Source organism: Budorcas taxicolor, chromosome 6 (assembly GCF_023091745.1).
Source record: "Budorcas taxicolor isolate Tak-1 chromosome 6, Takin1.1, whole genome shotgun sequence".
NCBI lineage: Eukaryota > Metazoa > Chordata > Mammalia > Artiodactyla > Bovidae > Budorcas > Budorcas taxicolor.
Window position 1 is genome coordinate 101,494,237 of NC_068915.1, and position 25,263 is coordinate 101,519,499.

Here is a 25,263-nt window from a genome sequence, read left to right on the forward strand (position 1 = left end):
TCAATACCATCTCTTAGGGCAATGACTCCCAAAATATATCTCCAGTTCAGATCTTTCTCCTAGACTTGAGATCCAACTGCTTCCTTGACACCTGCATTTGAATATGTAACAGATATCTTCAACTTAATAGGTCCCAAAGCAAAGTTGAATTCCTACCACTGTCTTCCAGCCCTGCCTCAGCAACCTATGCTATTCCTATAGTCTGCTCACTCTCAGTTGATGACACATCATCCTTCCTGTTACTGAGACCAAAATCTTGGAGTCATTCTGATTCTCCTCTTTCTCACTCCACATCCAATCTGTCAAGAAATTCTTATTGTAAGTGTCTCTGAAATATACTCACGTTCTAACAGGTTCTCACTACCACTGTGGCTCCAGGCCATCATCATCTTGTACCAGGTATCAGTGCATTGCCTTCAGAATTGTTCTGGTGTTTGTCCCATTTGGGCGTTCCTGGTGGCTTCCCTGGTAAGGAATCAGCTTGCAGTGTGGGAGACCCAGGTTCGATCCCTGGATCAGGAAGATCCCCTGGAGAAGGGAATGGCCTTTAGTTGCTAATTTGAAAGAATTGATCATAGGCTATTTTATTATGTCTGTGACACACATGAAATCTCAATATTATGAATAGCAAGGTTTGGCAAAGAAAATATTGTTCGACCTGGTTTGAGTTCTTCTCTGACTGAATTTTGTGATATTTGTGCATGAGATACCCAAGAAGAAGCTTTAAAAAGAAAGTGTATAAAGTGGCTGAAAAGTAACAGTATACCTAGGCTTAACAGCTATGATGATTCATTGAAACTTATTTTGCCATGAGGATTGTGAGTCTTGTTCTTAGCAACCTGAGGTGTGGTTGAGTTGGAATACGAGGACCACTGATCTGTAACTGGGCTTCAGGGCAGCACAAGGTACACTGACTGAATAAAGATGCATTCAAACACTTTTCTCTTCCTTGGCACAATTATTAAAGACATGTTTCAAATTCATAAGAATGCAGGAGAGGGTGTAGTTGCCTTTTTAACCTTCAAAGGAGAAATGAATTTTAATAGTTTAGTTTTTTATCAACATAAGTCAGATTCTGATGATTAGAATCTTGACTGCAGGTAGAGGTTTAAAACTCAAAAAAGATCAATGATTCTCTTCTAATAGAAGTTGATTTTAGGAAAATATACTTACTGTATATTTGATAAACTATTCCATAGACTTCTGTCAGTTTCTTATGATTTGAGTTAGATAGCAATATAACCCATTAAGATCAAATAATAATGTCACTGTTTGTCGGAGGCCTTTTGTGACTTTCCTGTAGAGATTTCGTGAGTCTGTAACTCAGTTTCATTTAGCAGTTACCTTAAAACCTATATTAATTTCCTTTTGAAATGTGAGGTCAAAATAAAATTCCCTCTAATAAGTCTGTTTTTTATTGAGCCTAATGTATATAGTTTTACTTTTAAAGGAAGCCTGCTAAAATTAAAATCTAAGGATTTTTTAAAAACCACTCTAAACTGAACTCTTAGGTGCCAATATAAACAAACATCTAAACAAAACAAAATTAATGACCTCATTGATCCCATGTGGTAGCATAGAAGCTATCTGAAATTCTACTGAAATGGTGAACAAATGGAAACTAGACAAATATGCATATTGATGCAGAAAAAGAGATTTTCATTTTAGCTGGAAACTTTTACTATTTCTAAATCTGATGAACTCTCAAGGGAATTAGTTTCTGTCCGTTTCAGGAATCTGTGCTATAAATCAGGGACTCAACCTGGGATCCATAAATGGGCTCTAAGGAGATCCATGAACACCTTTTGCTTATAGGGTTTTATATTTATGGGCAGTTTCCTTGAAAGGGTTTCTTGATCATAGTTTTCACCAAATCCTCAGAGGAATCCGTGATCCCTTCCCCTACCACCAACATGTAAGGACTATTGATTCTTATTCATATCTCTGTATCACTGTGATGGAGTGTTGGAACCAAGTTCAATCTTGTGACTAACAATGAACGTTCTCTAGTTTCTTAGATCTGCCATCTAGTCTAAGTTTGAAAGACTAAGCCAGATCCAGATCCGTGGTTGTTGATAATGCTAACAGTAGTAGATGCATGAAACCTTGTCTCTTTTTATGGCATGTTGATTTAGTTTATGTAACTGCATGTTATCTGTGACTATGCTCGGATATTCATTTAAGTGATCTATAATTGCTTAATTTTAAACACGTATCTTTTTTTTTTCTTTTCATTCTGTGCGGTTACAAAGCAGTAAGCATAGCTGACCCTGCTGCTCTTGGCTTCATCATTTCTCCATGGTCTCTGCTGCTACTGCCGTCTGGCAGTGTGTCATTTACAGACGAAAATATTTCCAATCAGGATCTTCGTGCATTCACTGCACCAGAGGTTCTTCAAAGTCAGTCACTCACTTCTCTCTCCGATGTTGAAAAGGTAACATTAAGTCTTTTTTTTCTTTTTGGCTTGATTTTGTTTTGGTGGGTGTAAGAAAAGTAGACACTGGGCTACCCTACTTCAACCCTCTGAAAAACACTCATTGAATTCTAAATAATCATGAAATCACTTATATATGGAATCTAAAAAATACAACAAACTAGTGAATAAAACAAAAAGGAAACAGACTCACAGATACAGAGAATAAACTAGTGATTACCAGTGGGGAGAGGAAAGTGGGGAAGGATAAGGAAAGGGGAGAGGAATAAGAGGTACAAACTATTAGCTATAGAACAAGCTATAAAGGTATACCGTACAACATGGGGAATATAGCCAAATATTTTATATTAACTATAGATGGAGCATAACCTTGAAAAACTGTGAATCACTGTATTGTACATCTATAACTTATATCATATGGTGTAGTATTATACTATAAGTGAAAGTCGCTCAGTCGTGTCTGACTCTTTGTGACCCCATGGACTATACAATCCATGGAATTCTCTAGACTAGGATGCTGGAATGGGTAGCCTTCTCCAGGGGATCTTCCCAACTGAGGGATCAAACTCAGATCTCCCATGTTGCAGGCAGATTCTTTACCAGATGAGCCACCAGGGAAGCCCAAGAATGCTGGAGTGGGCAGTCTCTCCCTTCTCCAGGGGATCTTCCTGACCCAGGAATTGAACCGGGTTCTCCTGCATTGCAGGCGAGTTCTTTACCAGTTGAGCTACCAGGAAACCCCCCTGCTATTACAGTATGCTTCAACTAAAAAACAAAATGACCGTGTATTCCAAGAAGTTCATATTTATTTTAAGAATTCAAAGTAGTTTTATCAAAATGTATAGGTCTAAGAAAAAAAACATGAAAAAAATGTGAGCCTTTATTAATTCAAGGTTTAAAATACTTATTAAAAGCCTGCTATGTATAAAACACTGTGCTTGTGAGGAAGATACAAAAATAACTAGAAGATAGATCCTGATCAATGTATATAGAACAATAAGGTAAATACAAATAAATGCTGTATAGAGGGATAGAGTTTAGAAGAGGAACAGTTTTCTGTTTAAAATGGTATGGCAGAGAAGGTTTTGTGTTGGCGTATGAAGAGTGACTTGAATTTAGAGGTCCATCCTAAAGAAAATCAGTCCTGAATATTCTTTGGAAGGACTGATGCTGAAGCCGAAACTCCAATACTTTGGCCACCTGATGTGAGGAACTGACTCATTTGAAAAGACCCTGATTCTGGGAAAGATTGAAGGTGGGAGGAGAAGGGGACGACAGAGGATGAGATGGCCGGATGACATCACCAACTCAACGGACATGAGTTTGCGTAAACTCCAGGAGTTGGTGATGGACAGGGAGGCCTGGAGTGCTGCAGTCCATGGGGTCGCAAAGAGTTGGACATGACTGAGCGACTGAACTGAGAATTTAGAAAATTGAAAACAGGTAGGAATGGGGATTCCACTCAGGGTTGCTGTGCTGTGCCGTGCTGAGAGTCGGAGATTGTGCCCTCTGATGGGGAGTGTTTGGTCAGACGGGTTAGGCTGGAGCATCCCCTACATGGAGGGCTATGGTTAAAGGGAGACAAGAGGTCAGAATGAAGAAGACAGTGAATACTAGAAACTTAAACTTTCTTCTGGGATATATCTTTAGGAGAGTGATGTGATTTGTTACCTCCAAGTTTGATGCAAGTGGATAAATGAGATGAAAAACTATGTAGGAATCTAACTAGGGCATTTTAATAATCGAGGGAAAGAACTAAAAATTGTATAAGGCCTTGGGCATGTAAAGGTGGGGATGATGGGGTTATAGTGGAAACAAAGCTGAAAGAGTTTCACAGTTGATTTGATGAAACAATGAAGAAGGAAAAGTTTATGATAGGAATATCCAGTCTGAGGATAGCAGTGCCATTGATATTTGAAGATCTAATTTCATTGTCAAGGCTCTGAAAAGAAATTTTGGAATAAATATGTGTATTTTGTGTAGCAAGCTGTGATAATTTTTATTCATTTTTGGCCATACCACGTGGCTTGTGAGATCTTAGTTCCCTGACTAGGGATTGAACCAAGGTCCTTGGCAGTGAAGGCACAGTGTCCAAACCACTGGAGCACAAGGGAATTCCCAAGCTGTGATAACATAGATAGGGAACTTTGGAGAATTCACTATTGGCGATAGATATCATTTCTCATATATCAGTGCATGTAAGTGCAAAAACTAACCTAATAATTTCCTAGTAGTAAAATTGTTAAGTCAGAGTATGTGCATTTAGAACTTTGACATGTAGTTGACCCTTGAACAACTCTGATTTGAACTGCATGGACCCCCTCATGTGAATATTCTTCTCAATAGTAAATACTCCAGTACTACACGATCCTCAGTTGGTTGAATCTGCAGATGCAGAACCACTGATTCAGAAAACCAAGCCTGCCTTTTCCACAGACTTTCTAATGTGAGAAAGATATCTTGAATTGATCCACTGATTATATATCTGAAATAAGACTGACCAGAATTGATAGAAAATCCAGTTTTATCTACCTTCTATATTCCAAGAGCTGCTTAAGAATTTGGATGGTACAGGCAAAGCAACCAGTGAATAGAAACCATAGCTATGAAGTGAAGGTAATGCTTAAGGCATTAACCGTACGAAATTTCCCATTATGTGCAAGGAGGTATTTGCAAAGGACTTTGTTTAATACACAGTATGTACAGTGTTGGTAGTTTTATATCATGAAGGTGTTTATACTGGTAGTGTTTTATTAAACTGGATAGCATATGTATAGCTATGTATATTTAAATAGTGTGCATTCATTCTGTATACTCTGTGATTCCTTTAATAATAAGATTTTTAAAGATAGAGGTTAACTGGAATATTGGAGATAGGCATGATGTGTGTGTAAATTATTTAACCCTTGAGATTTCTGAATCTTAACTGAGCTTCAGGATATCTAAAAAGCAATGAAATGATGTACTAAGTTTTACGTGTCTGAGCACTTTAGGGGCAGCGTGTCCTTCAAACTGGGTTATCAGTCTCTCAGGCGGGTCTGGTGACCTAAGGAAAACTAAGAATCTCTGCAGTAGAGTCACAAGTGTCTAAGTTTTAAAAACTACTGCTGAATTATAAGTAAGTTTTCTCTAGTTAAGAAAAAATTTTGCACAAGTGTTTATGAATTCTTCCTGAAAGGTATTTAAAATCCACAATTGAAAAACTGCTTAATAGGTGCATGAGTGCTTTTCTGACTTGCTAAGGGCTTTCCCAGTTTGCCCTGCGATGTCAGAATACCCAGACAGTAAACTTCCCATGTATTCAGGTACAACTGTTAGATCCTGAGTTTGGGAAAGTGATTGAAGCCTCCCTATTATTAGGCTAGGTGTTCAGAATCAAGTGTTGGGGATGTGATAGGCGTTGTCCCATTCCTACAAAGTTGCCGACTATATTCTGACATCTTGAGAAAGAGGATGGTAAAGGCATTTCATAGTTTGCTGAGTTAAGGATATACCATTTTTAACTTGTTCTCAACAAATGCTTGCTATTGATAGTATATGAATTTTTAAAAAAATATGTGATACTTAAAGCCTAGCTTATGAATAATAATGAATACTTAGTAATATCTTGACCCATGAAAATGTTTCCTTCATTCAATGAAACTTGTTTTGTAAACTGCTTATTCAGTTATATGAAAAAAAGTTTACCTTACCACGAACTGTATAAATAGACACTTTGCATTTATTTGCCCTAAAATTTTACTTTTCCAGATAGCATGCCCCTTTATTTAAATAACTAGACAAGTTTATATAGGTCACACGAAGCTTTTTGATTCTCTGGTTTTCCCTTCAGTGAGTAATTGTTTACTTCCTGCTTGCTTGACACATAGTTAATTTGGCAGTTCTTTTGAAATCATTTTCTTAGGACTAGTCCATGGGATTTTCCAAGCAATAGTACTGGAGTGGATTGCCATTTCCTTCTCCAGCGGATCTTCCTGACCCAGGGATCGAACCTAGGTCTCCCGCATCGTAGACAGACGCTTTACCATCTGAGCCACCAGGGAACGTTAGGACTAGAACCTGAATCAAATTCTCGTTTTGTTTTCTCTTCAAGATTATTGGACATGCACCGGGGATTTGAACTATATCCCTGGTGAACTAAAGGGATCTTAGGTTAAGTGTTTATTTTCACTAACTTAAAATGTAAGTATCAGTAATTGTGGTTCCTACCAGACAGTAAAGAATCCGCCTGCAATGCAGGGACACAGGAGACCTGGGTTGGATCCCAGGGTTGGGAAAATCCCCTGGAGAAGGGAATAGCTGCCCACCTCAGAATTTTTACCTGGAGAATTCCATGGACAGAGGAGCCTGGCGGGCTACAGTCCATCGGGTTGCAAGGAGTCAGACACAACTGAGCTACTAACACTTTCACCATATCTATACTTCTTAAAATCAAGAGTCATCTTTAGAAGGATAATATGAAGAAACAGCAGAAACCTCAAATGAACTTGTTTTAAAGACCAAATGCCTTTAACCACACTACATTATTCTATATTTATTCTGCATTAATTCTTACTAATCCACCCTTTCTCCCCTCCATTTGTTCCCATTTATCTGTAAATTTGAATAGTTATTACAGACATTTGAAGAAACTCCAGGGCTGTCTAGTTCTAGAGTCCAACATTTAATGACAGAATTACATTAAAAATTTAAATGCTAGGGCTGTAGATATATCATCTCGCACCCACTAGACTGACTGACCACTATTAAGAGAACAAAAAATAGCACGTGTTGATGAGGATACAGAGAAGCTGGCACTTTCATTTACGTTTCTGGGACTGTAAATTGTATAGTCATTATGAAAAACAGCATGGCAGCTCCTCAAAAAAGTTAAAGATAGAATTACTGTGTGATCCAGCATCTCACTTTGGGTATATGTCCAAAAGAACTCGAAGCAAGGTGTAACTGGCAGGTATGGCATAGAACAGTGGTTCTCACATTTTATCCTGCATCAGAATTACCAGAAGGACTTGATAAAACACAGACTGCAGGGCTTACCTCCAGGATCTCTGATTCAGTAGGTCTGGGGCAGGGTCTGAGAACTTGCTTTTCTCCCAGGTTCCCAGGGGATGCTGATGCTGCTGGTTGGGGAATAACTCTTTGAGAATGACTGGTATAGAGCTGAAAGCTAAATACGATTGTTAAATGCTTAGAACAGTCCCCAGCAGAGAGTAAGCACCCACTGAGTATTATCAGTTACTATTATGTGGTATCCTAGGTCCTGGGATAAAATGATGGATAGGACAAAGTTGTTTCATTCACAGAGTTCATATTCCAGACCATTATAACTGTAAAGACAAAAAGCATATTTCTCTTTCCCATGGATTATATTGGCTCTTTCAACTCTGCGTGTGTGTGTGTGTGTGTGTGTGTGTTTTAATGTCACATTTTCTTGTGTCTTTATCTGACTCCTACCTTTCCACAAGTCCACTTAATTGCCTAAATTTCTCAAGTCATCTTCCCAAGTCCAGCCATTCTATCCTCTCCTCTTCAGCCCTATTGCCAGGACTATGGTAGGGTCCCATTTCCTTTCTCTTGAACTCTTATCATAATCTTCTAACTTATTTCTGCTTCTTGACTATTTGCCCAACTGCTGTCAGATTAACCCCTCTGATCATGTCTTTTTTTTTTTTTCCTTCAAAAACCTTCTGCTTTTTTAACCCAGTTAAGTACAGATTCCTTTGTAAAACCTAGGAAACCTCTCCAGAGTTTGATTCCAACCATATTTCAACTCCTCTCTTTCATATGCAAAAGTTGTAGTCAGTGATTATTAAAGAGATTCTACGCTTTGTGGCTTCCCTCTTTTGATAACAGTGCCCTTCCCCATTTCTGCAAACCCACATCCTAAGTACCAACCATTCTTTCAATGACCATCTCTTGAGGACTTAGATATTCAATCCTATATTAGGCCATAGGTTTACAGAGATATTGAATAAAAAAATAGCCTTTGCCCTCAAAGGGCAAGTAGTAACGTAAGTATCAGTAATGGAGAGACAGACAAAAAGCAATTAATAATAACAATAATGAAAATACAAGGATAGTAGGTCTGTACGAAACATTAAGAGAACATGGAAAGGGGACACATACCCTGTATTCAAGGCTGAGCTTAAACTGGCCCTGCTTCAAATTTCTTCCCTAATCAGAAGTAATCTTGTCTTTTTTGGATTTCGCTAAGAGTCGGACATGACTGAGCGACTTCACTTTCACTTTTCACTTTCATGCCTTGGAGAAGGCAATGGCAACCCACTCCAGTGTTCTTGCCTGGAGAATCCCAAGGACCGGGGAGCCTGGTGGGCTGCCATCTGTGGAGTCACACAGAGTCGGACACAACCGAAGTGACTTAGCAGCAGCAGCGGTACAAATTTATCACTTCTTTGTTTGATTCATACATATATATTCTCTCTCTCTCTCTCTCTCTCTCTCTCTCTCTCTATATATATATATATATATATATATATATATATATGTATATATAATATTTGGATACTTATTAAGCAGGAGTCTCCAGAGAAACCAGATCAGTAGGGTGTGTGTGTGTGAAGAGAGACTTATTAGCTCATGTGATCATGGATACTGACAAGTCCCAAGATCTGTAAGATGAGCTGGCAAGCTGGGGACCAGGAGAGCAACACTGCAGTTCTGGTCTAAGAACCAGGAGAACCAAGGGTGTACTTCCACTCTGCAGGCCAGAAGGCTCGGGGCCCAGGAAGAGCTGATATTTTGGATCGTGTCCAAAGGCAATAAAAAGCTGATGTCCTAGTTTGAAGGCAGTCAGGCAGAAAGAATTCTTTCTTACCTGGGGGTGAGTAAACCGTTTTGTTCTATACAGGCCTTCCAATGACTGGATGAGCACAACCCGTATTGGGTAGAGCAATCTGTCTTGCCCACTTTACCTATTTAAATGGCACTTTCATCCAAAATGCTCTCCCAGAAATACCCAGAATAGGGTTTGATCAAATATCTAGGCATCCAGTCAAATTGACACATAAAATTAACCATTATAGTGTGTGTGTGTGTGTGTGTGTGTGTGTGTGTGTGTGTGTATATATATATATATATATATATATATATGATCAGCAAATGTATTGTTTATAATCTATTTTTTAAATGTTATTAATCTTATATAGTCTTATATGTCATTAAAGTAATTCAATTCACATACTGACAAGTAAATATAATAAAGGACCTTAAAGTACTACCAGTATCTCAAAGAACCACAAATCAGAGTTAATATATTAAGAGACATATATTTGAGTATGCAGTTCATCATTTTTGCTAAAGGTATGAAAAATGTTTTTCACGTATGAGGCTCTTTGAAAAGGTGTTCCCATATGAGGTTCCTTGAATTCTAAACAGAAATGTGATACAAATAGTCTGCGACATGTTGCCTTGAACTTCATGCACATTTAATTGAATTCACCAGGCATGTATTGAATATCTACTGTGTACAAGTTGTGTCAGTTGCTAAGAGGGATATTAAGATGTATAAAAAACGAGGCTCCCTCAAGGAAGACGAACAAGCAAGAATCCTAACTATGTTGCAGGTAGTATTAGTTAACTGTTTCATTAGAGATACAAATGAAATGAAAACTGTATTATATAAGAGAGAATGCTTTATACTGTTGGAGAAGATTTATATAACATTCGTAATAGATAACAGCATCTTTGGGCTATCAATAATGGGTAGAACTTTCATTGACAGATGAAGAAAGAAATTCTTGGTAGGAGGAACTGTTCAAAAAAAGCTGGGAAAGAGAAAGATTGGTTTGGCAGCAGAGAATTATCTTTTAGTTTTGAAGTGTCTAGGTGTGATAGAGAAAGGAGGGAGAAGAGAAGGAAGACTGAAAAATCTGTTTGGAAAATGGAGATGGAGGCAAGTCAGAGTGAGCCTTGTGTATCATAAAGAATTTGGAATTTTGAACATTAGGAGCCATGAAAATATTTAAAAAGAGGAACAAACTTTTTCTAATCTGTAATTTAAATGCTGTGAGATTCTAAGGATATCCAGTTTTATATGGATTTATCTTATGTATATCTAAAGAGGTTTGAGACAGTTTGTATAATTAAAAATAGAGATGAGAAAATGACAGCAAAATGGAAAAAAAGGAAAGACACTGAAGATGATATTGCAGTAAGATGGCTGCAAACAAAATGTTTGTGGTAAGATTATTCAATACTGAGAGAGTCAGCTGAAAGTTTAGCTTTGAATCTCTTAACAGGAGAGCTGGAAAATGATTACTTAGAAGGATTAACTGTCCATTCTTTAGGTTGATAATCTTGCTTCCTGTTTCACCAGGGGAAAAAAAGTAGAAGTAATCAGGAGACTTCTCCCAAGATCCCATGACCAGATTACCCACATAAATTTTCGTATTCTTTGCTTCCCTGCTTCCTAAGAACTGTCTGTGCTCCTCTGGAAGCCAACTCCTTCATCTGTGCATTAGCCTCCACTTCCTCCTGCTTACTCATCAGTGCTCTCCCAGCTGTCTCCTCTCTCCTGCAATTCCAGTTTTCCCTGTTCTATCCATATATCAGCATAAAAATATGTTGTCATTTTTCCAATCTTTAAGAAGCAACAGACAGTGAAAAAGGAACCTTTTCTGATCCAGCTTTTTTTTCCATGTGCTACTACCCCATCCATTCTTGGTAAGAAAAGTGCTAATCAAACTGTAACAAGATTTTTTTTCTCTTTTCAGTTCAGCAAACAGCTTCATAACACATTCTATGGAAAAGGCTTGTGGAAAGGAAGTCTCATATGTTGCTGTAGAAATGCAAAAGGATAAAACGTTGTGGGGGGAAATCAGACAAAAATGTATCAAAACTACAGATGATTTGCTCTTTTATTCATGATATAAGAGAGTCAATTTAAGAGGAATATTTGCATGTACAAAATGACATATCCAAAATTGTTTACTAAAACTTTATTTATGATAGCAAAAGTTTAGGAAATTTCTAATTGCTGATTAGTGACAGATCAGTTAAGTAAACAATACAGTAACCACAAAATATAGTTCTATGCAGCAGTGAAAAGAGTTAAGAGATTCAAAGCTAAAGAGACTCAGTGCCATCTCTAAACATTCATAACCTGTCTTGTTAAATTAAAACTGCAAGGTGTCGAGTAATTTTTTTTAAATTTCTGACCTTTTGTAAAAGAAATGGAAAGTCAGACTGTTTATTCATATTCTCTTGAGTTTGCATAAAGAAACTTTAAATAAGAAATGGAGGAGAATGGATACATGTAAGGTATGGCTGAATTCCTTAGCTGTTCACATGAAACCATCAGCATGTTAATTGGTTAACCTCAATACAAAATAAAAAGTTTAGAGTTAAAAAAAAAAAAAGGACTGATAAAAATGATTACTCATAGCAGACAGACTGAGGAGTTGGAAAATGAAATCTGTTCTGATCATTTCCAGTCTTATTTTCTGTTTTAAGCTCTCACATACATTTTTAATTTAAATTTATTTACTTTTAATTGGAGGATAATTGCTTTACAATACTGTGTTGGTTTCTGCCATACATTAGCATGAATCAGCCATAGGTCCCCTCTCTCTTGAACCTCCCTTCCACCTCCTACCCCATCCCACCCCTAGAGGTTGTCACAGAGCACCAGATTTGAGCTCCCTGCGTCATACAGTAAATTCCCACTAACTCTCTGTTTTACATATGGTAATGTAAGCTCTCACATTCTTTTATGCAAAATATGAAATGATGGTTTTTTCAAATCATGTGTTACATATTCTTGGGAGCAAAAAGTGATGAATATATAGTACTTGCTAGATTAACTTTTTACCATAAAATGATTTTTTTTTAAAATTCTATTCCTAGATCCATATTTATTCTCTCGGAATGACATTGTATTGGGGAGCTGATCATGAAGTACCTCAGAGCCAAGTGAGTCAAGCCATCACATTTGTACAATATTATACTTTTTAAGAAGCTCTTCTGTATATTTCTACAGTGTGTTGTCAGGCACACCAGCATTTCTATACTGGTTGTTCACGTTAATAATGTCTTCTCTCAGAATGAAATAATAAGTACTAAAGAAATTATTTTTCTGAGAATGTTCTTAGAAATACAGACGTCTTTAGAGGACGGTATGGCAACCCACTTCAGTTTTCTTGCCTGGAGAATCCGCATGGACAGTGGAGCCTGGCGGGCTACAGTCCATGGCGTTGGACACAACTGAGTGACTAAGCACAAATACACAGCTGTGTTTCAACAACTCAGTGAAATATAGTAGCCTCTTCAAAATTAGAGCAAGAGAAATAGAAGTCCGCTTCATTTCTTCTAATTTAATGACTGATAAAGGGGAGTTGTCAATGTCTTTGATGATTCATTCTTGAATAGAGAGTGATAGCCTTTTCTGATACAAAAACCATAGGAATAGTAGTAGCTCTAACTACATATCAGAACTTCAAAATCATACCTCACGACCCCTGCAGCAGCAGACACAGATAGTAAAGTAATACTTTCTGGGGTCTTAGGCCCTGATGACCATTGGGCTGCTTCTGGTCTTTATTTTCTAAGATAACTGATTGCCTGAAGACACAATACATAGTAGTAAATGTAATTGAAATTTTTTAAATAGCTATATTTCATCAAAGATATGGGCATATAGAATTGTTTTATTTTAGGCATTTAGAACTCAAAACAAAAATAACTAGGTGTGTCTTTTTATAATCAAATTAAGAAGCAGTAAGTATTTTAGGCTTTTATTCTAAAATTCAGACCTCTTAAGGTCCATGAAAGATGAATGCTAGTCTTCAACTTCTTTTGGTTTTCATTTTACATCATGAAAAATACTGTGTATTTACTTTCTCTCATTTCAATTCTATAAATATAAATAAGAAAGTTAAATTATTACTGGAAATAATAGTGTCATATTTTATGCAACCTAACTTACATGTAAAATGTGATCATATCCTGTAATTTAACACTTTCTGTCTCTGGTAACTGAAAATGAAGTCAGTATTTATCATGTGTAAATTGGAAGGGAAGTATATATAAACTTTTACCTCTATTTTACTATCAGATATAATTAATTGTTTTGGAGAAATATTTAATGTTAATTCAAAAGTATTTATTAAGCACATACTTTATGACAGACACTATCCCAGACACCAGGAAAATAATGTCCCATGCCTGTGGAGTCCTGTCATGGGTATGGACAACCAAATAACCAGTTACAATGCAATGTGATAAATGCTGTGTTAAGGGGAATGAAATTGCCTGCAGTGCAGGAGACCCAAGTTCCATCCCTGATTTGGGACGATCCCCTGGAGAAGAGAATGGCTACCCACTCCAGTATTCTTGCCTGGAGAATCCCATGGACAGAGGAGCCTGTCGGGCTACAGTTCATGGGGTCACAAAAAGTTGGACACGACTGAGCAACTGACACGCACACGTGGAAAACCAGATGTGGAGCTTCTAACTAGACTTGGAGGGCTAGGATAGGTTTATTAAAGGAAGTTGTTGCTAAGCTGAGCTCTAAATGGTGATGTATAATATCCATAATGGATGAGAAGTAGAAAGAAAGGGTTACAGGGAAAGCATATGTTAAAACCAAAGCAGATGTACTATTTCAGACTCCAGTCAGCAATGCTCTTCTCACCACTACTTCGTATTATCAGTGTTTTTATTTTTAACCATGCTACTGAGTGTGCAGTGACTTACCTTTGTGGTTTTATGTTGCATTTCTTGGTATGGTCTTTGGACATTTAGATATAATAGTCTATAAATTATGTCAAGTAATTTAAAAAAATTTTCACATTCTGGCTTCTGTTTCACCAGCAAAATGAGAACTTATATTAAAATGACCTTGAGTCATTGCAATATTTGAAATCTCTTCTAGGTTATCATGAGTATAAAATTATATTTATTATTACTTTTTATGAAATATTAGGAAATTGTTTATTCCTCCCCAAATAGTGTGTGCATATGTGTTTGTGGGTTTTCCCATGGGGCTCAGTGATAAAGAATCTGCCTGCTGAGTTAGGAGAGGCTAGTTCGGTCCCTGGGTCGGAAAGATCCCCTGGAGGAGGAAACGGCAACCACTCCAATATTCTTGCCCAGAAAATCCCGTGGACAGAGGAGCCTGGTAGGCCACAGTCCAAAGGATCACAGAGTCAGACATGACTGAGCCACTGAGCACACACGTGTTTGTATGTGTGTGTGTGTGTGTGTGTGTGAAATGAAACATGTATGAAGTGAAATGTTTATATATATGTATAAGTGAAGTGAAAGTGAAGTTGCCCAGTTGTGTCTGACTTTTCACGACCCCATGGACTGTAGTCTACCAGGCTCCTCCATCCGTGGGATTTTCCAGGAAAGAGTACTGGAGTGGGTTGCCATTTCCTTCTCCAGAGGATCTTCCCAATCCAGGGATCAAACTTGGGTCTCCCGCGTTGTAGGTAGACACTTTACCATCTGAGCCACCAGGGAAGCCCATATATATGTACATAAGCAGTTTGTATATGTGTATACATGTATATGCATGTATATAAACTGCTTACCAAAACTCTTGGTTAATCAAAACATTCCATTTCTTAAGCATACAAAAAACCCCAGGTTGTTTTTTTTTTTTAATAATAACTCCTATTCTTAGGAGATATATGTTAACCATCCTCCACTAATACAATTTTTATGTTATAAAAAAGGTAAAATAAAGTCAAACATTTATGCTACTACATAAGGAATTCACTTCCTCCAAGTATTTGAAGTGTATTTATTTGGTACGGTTCCTGTGACTCTAGAAATGGTTTGTCTCCCATTTGTTCAATTTACCCTCACTGATCAACATGACCTTTTCTTTCTTTGTCTTCAGCCTATCAAGCTTGGAGACCATCTCAACAGTATACTGCTTGGAATGTGCGAGGATGTGATTTATGCGCGGGTTTCTGTTCGGACTGTCCTGGATGCTTGCAGTGCCCACATTAGGAATAGCAATTGTGCACCTTCATTTTCCTACGTGAAGCAGTTGGTAAAACTGGTTCTGGGAAATCTTTCTGGGGTAAGCCACAGTTCCAACTGGTACATATAGTCATACTTTAGCAGCATTTCACAAGATTTTCTTTAAATATGGATAGTGTTTCTCCATGAAGACAAGGAACAGGAGACTGAATTTCTTTCAAACGTTAGTTGTTTATTTGAAACAGTACTTAAAATAGAAGCCCATGGCAATAATTTAGTCTTCTAGATTTTATGAGAATTTGTCTTTTTTAATTTTTTTAAATAAAAAATTTTTTTAATTGGAGGATAATTGCTTTACAATGTTGTATTGATTTCTGTAGTACAACAGTGCAAATCAGTCATAACTATATATGTATTTATATAGTTATAGGGAGGGAATATATATGTATTCCCTCTCTCTTGAGCCTCCCTCGCACACACACCATTAACCTAGCCCACCCATCTAGTTCATCACAGAGCACTAGGCTGGGTTCCCTGTGTTATGTAACTATAATACTAGCTATCTGTTTTACACATGGTGGTGTATATAATGCCAGTGGTCTTTCTCAATTGATCCCACCCTGTCCTTCCCCCGTGGTGTCCGTAAGTCCGTTCTCTACGTCTGTGCCTTTATTCCTGCCCCGCAAATAGTTTCATCAGTACCATTTTTCTAGATTCTGTATATGTATGTTAATATACAGTATTTGTTTTTCTCTTTCAGTCTTTCTCCACTCTCTATTACACGCTATAGGTTCATCCACCCTAGTTCAACTGATTCACGTTTGTTCCTTTTTATGGCTGAGTAATATCCCATTGTATAATGTACCGTAACTTCTTTAAGCATTCATCTGTTGATGGACATCTAATTTGCTTCCATGTTCTGGTTATTGTGAATAGTACTGCAGTGAACACTAGGGTTCATGTGTCTTTTTGAACAGTCTTTTTTTAGAACTTTATTCTAGCAAGTAGTATAGAATCACAGCATGTTATGTCTTCTTGCCTCTTTTCTTTCTTTTTTTCCTATGGAGCTTTCAGTAAGTGAGTCTGTCTACTGTGAAAGCCATATGGACATGCAGCATGGGTTTTAGAGTCATTGACATGCATTTTCAATTGCTTTAGACCTCTTTCTTGCCCACTTAGTCTGGACCTCTTAAGTATTTCTACACCCTCCCCACCGTATTTGGACATTGGCTTCTGGTGTGTGAGGGGGAAACATGCTTGCATTCCTACCAGATTAGTCCAAAACTGGGACTACCTTTATTTTCTCGCTTCTCTTAGATATGAAGAATCCCAAGACTAACAGTCTGTATATCTAATAATCCCTCCACTGTATTTTCTCAAGCTGTATTCTATCCTATTTGCCATAGATTGGCCATCCTTTGTTGTTGTTTTTTAAGGAAATTCTTTTCTGTCTCTTTTTAAAATAATTTTTGTTTATTTATATATTTATTTTTGGCTGTGATGGCTCTTTGTTGCTGTGCAGGCTTTTCCCTAGTTGTGGCAAGCAGCAGCTACTCTCTAATTGTGGTGCACGGGCTGCTCATCGCGACGGCTTCCCTTGCTGCTGAGCGCGGGCTCTAGGACATGTCGGTTTCAGTAGCTGTGGCTCAGGGGCTCAGTAGTTGCAGCGCCCGGGCTCTCGAGTGCTGGCTCAGTAGCTGTGGCTCAGGGATTTAGTTGTTCCATGGCATGTGGATCAGGGATCAAACCCATGTTCCCTGCATTGTCAGGTGGCTTCTTGACCACTGGGCCATCAGGGAAGCCTTCTTTTGGTTTTTGGTGTTTGGTCTAGATTTGACCTTTGTCTGCTCTTGCCCCTTACATTATGGTTCCCTGAGTTCCTCTCTTTTATGTGACTTTGGATAGACTTGTCACTGTCATTCAGTGTTCTTGCTGGCTTCCTCTTAATTCCTCATCCCTAGGGGTTTAGTTCTGCTAACCTTAACTAAGATATTGTATGGCTGGTGAGGATATATCCAAATTCCACATGCTTTGCCAGTTGATAGGTTCATAAAGTCTTCTAGGCAAACGGTTTATAAAGTAGACTCCAAGGAGCCTTTGAGATTCTGTAGTGAGAGGAATTGAAGTAGTAGAGGCTAAGTGAAGAGGGTTCTTGGCTGTGTATTTCCCCTTCTTGACTAGCACTGATTTATTTGTTTGTATTTCTTGTGTGACTTTTTTTTTTTTTTTTTGGAAACAAAGATAAAGATACTAAAAACTTAGGAAAGCCCAGAGGTCCCCAGCCTTTTTGGCACCAGATTTTGTGGAAGATAGGTTTTTCCAGACTCAGGCAGTGGGGAGAGTGACGATTTGGGGATTATTCAAGTGCACTGCATTTATTGTGCACTTTATTTCTATTATTATTGGATCAGCTCCACCTCAGATCATCAGGCATTAGATCCTAGAGGTTGGGGACCACCACTCCATTCAGACCAAACTATCCTTCATATTTTGAAATACATTTTTGTTTAGAAAAATTTCTCTATGTTCAAATAGAGTTGAGGGAAAACTCTTTAAGGAACATTAAATGTATATTCACTGTAGAACTTCTCAGAGCCTTTAATATACTAGGTTGTATTACTAACCCTCAGGAGGGAAAGGCACATAGGTGAAACATTTCCCAAACTTATTTGAGCCTTCTTTCACAGATCTTCTCATAATACTGATGTTCTTGTGAAAACTCCCTCTGAGGAATGATCTGTACTAACTCCTTCACTTTATAATTTACCCATTTCTTTTTTGCTTTGTTTTTTTTTAAGCATTTTGAAGATTTTTTTTTTTTTTTCTGGCTGTGCTGGGTCTTCGTTGCTATGCAGGCTTTTTTTCTAGTTGGGGCCAGTAGGGGGCCAGTCTTTGTTGTGCTGCGTGGGCTTCTCATTGGGGTGACTTCCTTTGTTCAGGAGCATGGGCTCTAGGCATGAAGGCTCAGTGGTTGTGGCACGTGGACTTAGTTACCCTGCAGCATGTGGGATCTGCCCGGACCAGGAACGGAACCCATGTCTCCTGTATTGATAGGCAGATTCCTATCCATTGGACCCCCAGGGGCATCCTATGTATTTCTTAAAGAAATTGAGACTCAGAAAGCTTATGTGACTTCCGTTTCCTATTAATCAGTCAGGAACTTAAGAGCTATCAGAGTTTGAGGGGAAAGGATACAAGTAATGACTGAGTTGAAAAAGAGCGCTTTAAACTAGATCCCAGAGACTGGATAAAAAGAAAGGGTAATCCAGGCAGAGGGAAGTAAACTTGGATCAGTGCCCTGAGATGGGAAAGAGCAGAACATTCAAGGAACAGCGATAAGTCTGACACAGAATGTGCTGTGGGACTTCTTAGTGGGAGAGAAGCATAGAAAGGTCAGTTGGAATCAGCAGGGAGAGAGTTCACCTTTCCAGAGGCAGATTTCAAAGTAGAAATAATAACACTCCCCCATCCATTGCTCTTGAGAGTCTCCTGGATATCACTGGATAGATAACTCTCATAGCTACCATTTTTAAATGTTGAGTTTGTTTTGTCCTGAATGACTTATGTGTTTGTTTTTTTTTTTCACATTTATTCACCAAAACAGCCCCGGGTTACAAGAGAGAATTTCATCTTCCTTTTAGAGAGAATGAAACTGAGGCTCAAATAGATGAGATAACTTGCCGTGCCACATACATGGTAAATGACAGAGACACAATCGGAATCTGGATCTCTCTGACCCTGAAGCCCATGCTGTTAGCCAGCACGCCCCTCTGAGACTATCATTCTCCCCAGTAGCTGATAGAAAGACTTAGTCCTTCATCCAGTGTGAAATTCACTACAAGTGTCCATAATCCTAATTCACTTAAAATTAATTAGCCTAGAGTAAAAGTCAGTAGGCCAGCTTACTTGTCAGCGTTCTTCCACTGATTTAATCTTATAACATGTTTGAATGCAGTTTCACTTACCTGTAAAATAGTAGTAATAGTGCATACCATCCACCCATATTAGTGAATAGTTGTAAAGATAATTATTTCAATATTGATGAGCTGCTTCAAGGTCCTTAGAAATTTGCTATTTCTCCCTTTATTGTAATGTGAAGTTAATATATACCACCTGAGGTTTTTTTGATAGTTAAATAACATTAAGTATGTAAAGCACTTAAAGTGATACCTGCCTTATAGTAATTGCTCAGTAAATGTCAACAGTTATTAATAGTAGTGTTCATGCAGGAATACCCAAAGATGATACAGGATATTGTCTCTTATGTTACTGATAATACAGTACAATATGAACTAATTATATAATTGAAACAATACCATCATTTCAGAAATATTTCCACTTAAGTCTTCTTGTAGGTAGGAAGCATAATGCCTTCAATATACTACCTTAAATGGATTTTTAATTCATATTTAAACAAGTTCCACTCATGGAGAAATATTAAAATGTATGTGTGTAAACGGATAAGTTTGTATGCTCTTGATGCCAGAGTTAAGTAATTTTTCTTTACCATTCTCTCTTCTTACATTTATTTCTTGAAGTTTCTATTCTAATTGATCATCTGAATAAATTCATTAGTAGTCTTAACATTTCACCCTTTATAATGTGGAATTTGATCTAATTTGACATGTTTTATTTTAAACAGGTACCCTCGGTTGAAGTTATTAAAGTTTAAGACTACTTAAACATTTAGTTCTAAAAGAGTCTCAAAAGAGCATTGATTTAAATTGTTATCCCTCAATATATCCATTTAGTTTAAAGCATATTTCAAATGTAACTTCTGGCAGGGAAAATCTAGAAAATTATTTTCAAAAATAATTTAAATCAGCACCCTCAATGCATAGCTACAATCAGGAGAAAGGTTTCTTATACCAGAATTAATGTGGTTTTAAAATTTTAATCACACTTGAGAGATGAAAGTAGTTTGGGGGAAAAAAGAATACGTCAAGCTTATTGCTTTCAAATGGAACTCCTTTTAACTAACTTTGTTCACTAGTTAGCAGCTTAGGCTTTGATAGATGTTTCTTGGCTTGTATTCCCTGAAGATGAATTGGCCAGAACTAAGCTACACAAATCTTATCCAAGGAATATATATTAACAATATCATATGTGGAGTATTTTTACTCAAATATTACAGCTTCCAAAAACTATCTAGTTGGTGTCATTCTGTAGACATGAACAAAAGGGAGATTCTTTAGTCAAACTTGACTTTTGATTACCTGTGTACAGACGGATCAGCTTTCCCATAGCAGTGAGCAAAAGCCTGATCGAAGCCAGGCTCTCCGAGACCGATTGAGAGGAAAAGGATTACCAACAGGTAAGAGTGTGTTAACAGAAAATTTTTAGACCTTAAATTTGTTACTATTTCCTTTACAAAATCTTAGTTAACCTAGCTTGGAAATCTGGTAATTATGATCATAATCCTGAGTGTGCAAAGTGGAGGCACTGAACAGGTGGGAACACTGGATGTATTAATATATAAATCCTTGATCATTTTGCAGAAAATGTTAATATAGTCAGGACACCCACAGTATATCATTTCTTTCCCGATATTGTTATTATAGCAATAATATCTTTATTTACTTTATCATGATATTTTATGTTAAAAATACATTTTAAAGGATGATAAAACACAAATTTATGAACATAAATGTTACTAAAGCACAAGTTTCAGAAAACAACATTATTCTTGTTACATACTATTTTCTATTTCTTTTTTTAAATGCTAATCTCAACCCACTAAATTGATTTCATGACCAATGAATTTCATGACTTGCAGTTACCAAATACTGTCTTAGGTTATACAATGCTTAGTAAGTAAAAACTGATGAAGAGTGGTTTTGCTATTTGCCAATAGCATTAGATAATTATAGGTTCTACATAGTTATTAAATTTATTTTTTTAAGGAAATGAATATAAAATCAGATTCAAAACACATGAAGTAAAAGTAGAAACAATAAATTTTTTACATGAAAGTTTATTTTTCAGTGTTAAGTTTCAAGCGTGGTTTATTTATAAAATGAAATTTTGTTTTTGCTGATTATCTTTGTTCTCTTTACTTCTCATCAAGCAATATTGATAATCATGGTCATTTAAACATTAGCAGAAATGTTTTGTGAGTGAAATATTTTGTCTTAAGTCTAGGAGCTGGGGTAAAGTAAATACAAATATTGCTTAAATATATTCTAATATAACATACTAATTGATATAGTCATATTAAAAATTAAGATGTTTATTTAATTAGACTATCAAAACTCAGCTATCTTAATTAAAACCTATGAGAAACTCTCATTGTGAAAACCAAAAACAAACATTTGATTATCTGGACTAAGCGTTTTGCAGAATTCAGAGCTCTCATGTCCAAGAGGGACAGATATGCCCTAAGCAAGTGTACTGGTTACTTTAAGTCAAGAAAAGCAATAAAATTGTTTCTAATGGGAGTTGGTGATGGACAGGGAGGCCTGGCATGCTGCAGTCCACGGGGTCTCAAAGAGTCAGACACGACTGAGCAACTGAACTGAATGGAGGGATTCTGTCATAGTGCTGTCAGTTACGTGTCTGTTTTGGTGCTTTCATTTTACTTATTGTGAATAGGGATTTTTTTTCTGAAAAGGCACCAAGATTTCATATCATCAATATAATTAATTTACTTCGAGTTGCATAAAGTTCTGTTTCTAATACATACATTGTTAGTTTATGCACGGGTCAGAAAAGAAGGCAGACTTTAAATTTAAAAAAATATTTTTAACCCTTTTTCTGTTTTCTTACTATACTTACATCCTCAAATATATGTATATAATATATATATACAATATATTTATATAAATTAATAAAAATAAATATTCCTCAAATATATATGTATGTGTGTGTGTCTATAGATATATAGATACACCTTCCTCTCCTAGGTAACAGTCTGTTTTCTTTTGTCTTAAAGGACACTAGGATTTGAGATATAGTGTGAACCTTGGTGCTAAAAATAGGAGCACTTTGTTAGTCCATCAAATTTTCAATCAGTCCCCTGTTTTGGAAAAAAATGAATCCTTTTTGAAGGGACATGATGAATACTTTGATAAATGAACATTAGATTTAAAAGAAATGATTTTTTTATTTATTATCTTTCTATTTCTTACTCCTTCCTTCTCTCTTCTCTTACCTCCCTTTCTCCCCTGCTCCTTGCTTCCTTATTTCTCTTTTATGTACTTTCTCTTTTTGCAGTTCTCTATCATCTCCTGCTTCAAAGTGGCCATGTTATAAAATTGAAGTCTGTATGCTTGGTTGTTACTTGTTGATTTTGTAATTTTAATGCTATATTATTGATGATTAATTTTTAAAGATAGTTTTTTTAAAAAACTAAAACAAGCTTAGTTTCTTTAAGAATAAACAATCTTCCTATAAATATGAAACCCCTCATTCTAATTCTATGCATCATAAATTTATTGAGTCTAAAGAAAATGATCACTCTGTCATATTTAGTTTATCAAATTTAGAAAACTAACAAATGTTAACATAATTTAGTTTATATTACTTTCAATGATTCAGTTTTATTTTTTCAGACATGAAGTATTACAAATATTTTAGAAGTAGCAATAGACTGAATCTATACCAACTCTACAATATACTTTCTTTTTCTGGTTAGCTATTTTTTAAATTTTTATTTCATATTGGAGTATAGTTAATTTGCAATATGTTAGTTTCAGATGTACAGCAAAGTGATTCAAAAGTATACATATACATGTATCCATTCTTTTTCAAATTATTTGCCCATTTAGGTTATTCCCGTTAGGGTAGATTAGAGAGTGTTGAGTAGAGTCCCCTGTGCTGTGCAGTAGGTCTTTGCTGGCTATTTGTTTCATTTATAACATATTTGGTTAGCCAAAATGTTCATTCAGGTTTTCCCACATTACAGAAAAAAACCTGAACAAACTTTTTGGCCAACCCAATACTTTAAATAGACAGTTATTTAACTTATCTTAGATAACTCACTCAGTTGTGTCTGACTCTTTGTGACCCCATGGACTGTATAGTTCATGGATTTCTCCAGGCCAGAATACTGGAGTGGGTAGTCTTTCCCTTCTCCAGAGGATCTTCCCAACCCAGGGATCGAACCCAGCTCTCCCACATTGCAGGCGGATTCTTTACCAGCTGAGCCACACTGTTTATGAAAGCCATATACAAAATTAAGTTTTCTAGACACGTATATACTAGAGATGAGGAAAATCTACCAAATTAAGCAGATTACTTTTTGTAGATGTTAAATAAATATTTGTTGATTAAATGAGTATGAGAAAGATATAATAACATGTCTATAATATAATTTTAATGGTTCCAAAAATAAATATATGAGACGCTTGATTATTTTTTTAGATAACTTATTTTAAACATTAAGTTGCATTCAAAATAAAAAGTAAACTATAGTTCATTATTTTGGCTATAACAACAAATAGAAGTTTTAAACCAAATTATTAATGCCTTTTATTTATGATTTTGTTTTTATAATATTGAAACAATATTATTGTCTAATAGTGCTTTAGAATCATTATGACTAATAGACTGTTGAATGCAGATAATCTAGAATTGAATGTAATAACTTAAGAAAATTTACAGAGAAATCTTTAAATAGCCTATCCATTGATTTTAATTCTCTAATAATCCTGTCTCCTTATTGGAGAATAAAATGTCCCCAATATCGAAACTCAAGAGAATTTTTGTAAGGAATTACAGTTTGTCACACAGAATAAACCTGAATGAGTTCCTTTAATTTAGGGTAGAATTAGAGGTTCTTGTATTTAAAGAAACAGTAGCCCCTTTTTGGACTGTGTGTGTGCATGCTCAGTCGGGTCCGACTTTTTGTGACCCCATGGGCTGTAGCCTGCCAGGCTCCCCTGTCTGTGGAATATTCCAGGCAAGAGTACTAGAGGGAGTTGCCATCTCCTACTCCAGGGGATCTTCCCAACCCAGAGATCGAACCCTCTGGAGTCTCCTGCATTGGCAGGTGGATTCTTTTACACTGAGCCACCTGCGATAGCCTTTGTTGAATCAGCTATAATGGGAGAGGATTCCTCAGCTCATCTTAGCCATTGCTTACCACAATAGTAATAATGCTCAAAGGCTCTTTTAATTTATCCTTAAAAATTTATAAAACCACATCTCAAGGACAGAATTAATATAGTATACTAATTTATAGGCATAATCAGACAGAAGAAGTTAGGAGCTAATAGTGACATAAACATATAAATCTTTTAAAAAATTAACTCATAAAGAAGAAATACTCTTCTATGACAGTGGTATTACTTTGGGGCAGTACCAGTTCTTAACTGTCAGTGGTCACTTGGGCAAAGCAACATTGTCATATTACGTTCGTAGTAAGGCATTCACTTTGATGTAGATGAACCTAAAACCTTTATGTAGTGATAACTTGTAGTTTATTCGGTTCCTGACCACTGTTCTCGATAAATAAAATGTCAAGATTTGACATTTTCCAGTGAGATATAGAATTAGATTAACAGAAGTGGACAATTTTAGAGATAATGCCTCATACCTAAGTGATTTGATTGTTCAATTAAAACATAGCTATAAAATTTTTCATCTATGAGTAAATGAACTTGAAAAGTCTCTTCTTATATCTTGCCTCTGAGATCTGTTACAGAAGCTAAGGCCTGAACTAGCGGGCTGTGTGCCCCGACTTTGTTATTTAATACTGTCAGTGCACTGAGTGTAATGGCTGCGCTAAGCAGAAAGAAATCAAGCATTTCCTGCCAAGTGAGCTTAAGGTAGAAACCCACACCTTGATCAGATCAGCGCGATAGTGCTCCAGAACTCAGGCATATTGATAATACTGTGTTTCTTTTTTCTTCGTACCTGATCACATTTTTGAGGACAGATGG

At 36.6% G+C, this 25,263-nt stretch overlaps 1 protein-coding gene across 1 annotated transcript in view; it reads left to right on the forward strand.

Moving 5' to 3' along the window:
* Positions 1-25,263, forward strand: part of PTPN13 (protein tyrosine phosphatase non-receptor type 13) — a 223,801-nt gene that overhangs the window by 72,624 nt on the left and 125,914 nt on the right. Inside the window, exons 3-6 of the mRNA XM_052641697.1 lie at positions 2,256-2,434; positions 12,299-12,364; positions 15,297-15,482; positions 20,609-20,696. Of these exons, the coding sequence (XP_052497657.1) occupies positions 2,256-2,434; positions 12,299-12,364; positions 15,297-15,482; positions 20,609-20,696 (519 nt within the window). The remainder of the gene's footprint in view (positions 1-2,255; positions 2,435-12,298; positions 12,365-15,296; positions 15,483-20,608; positions 20,697-25,263) is intronic.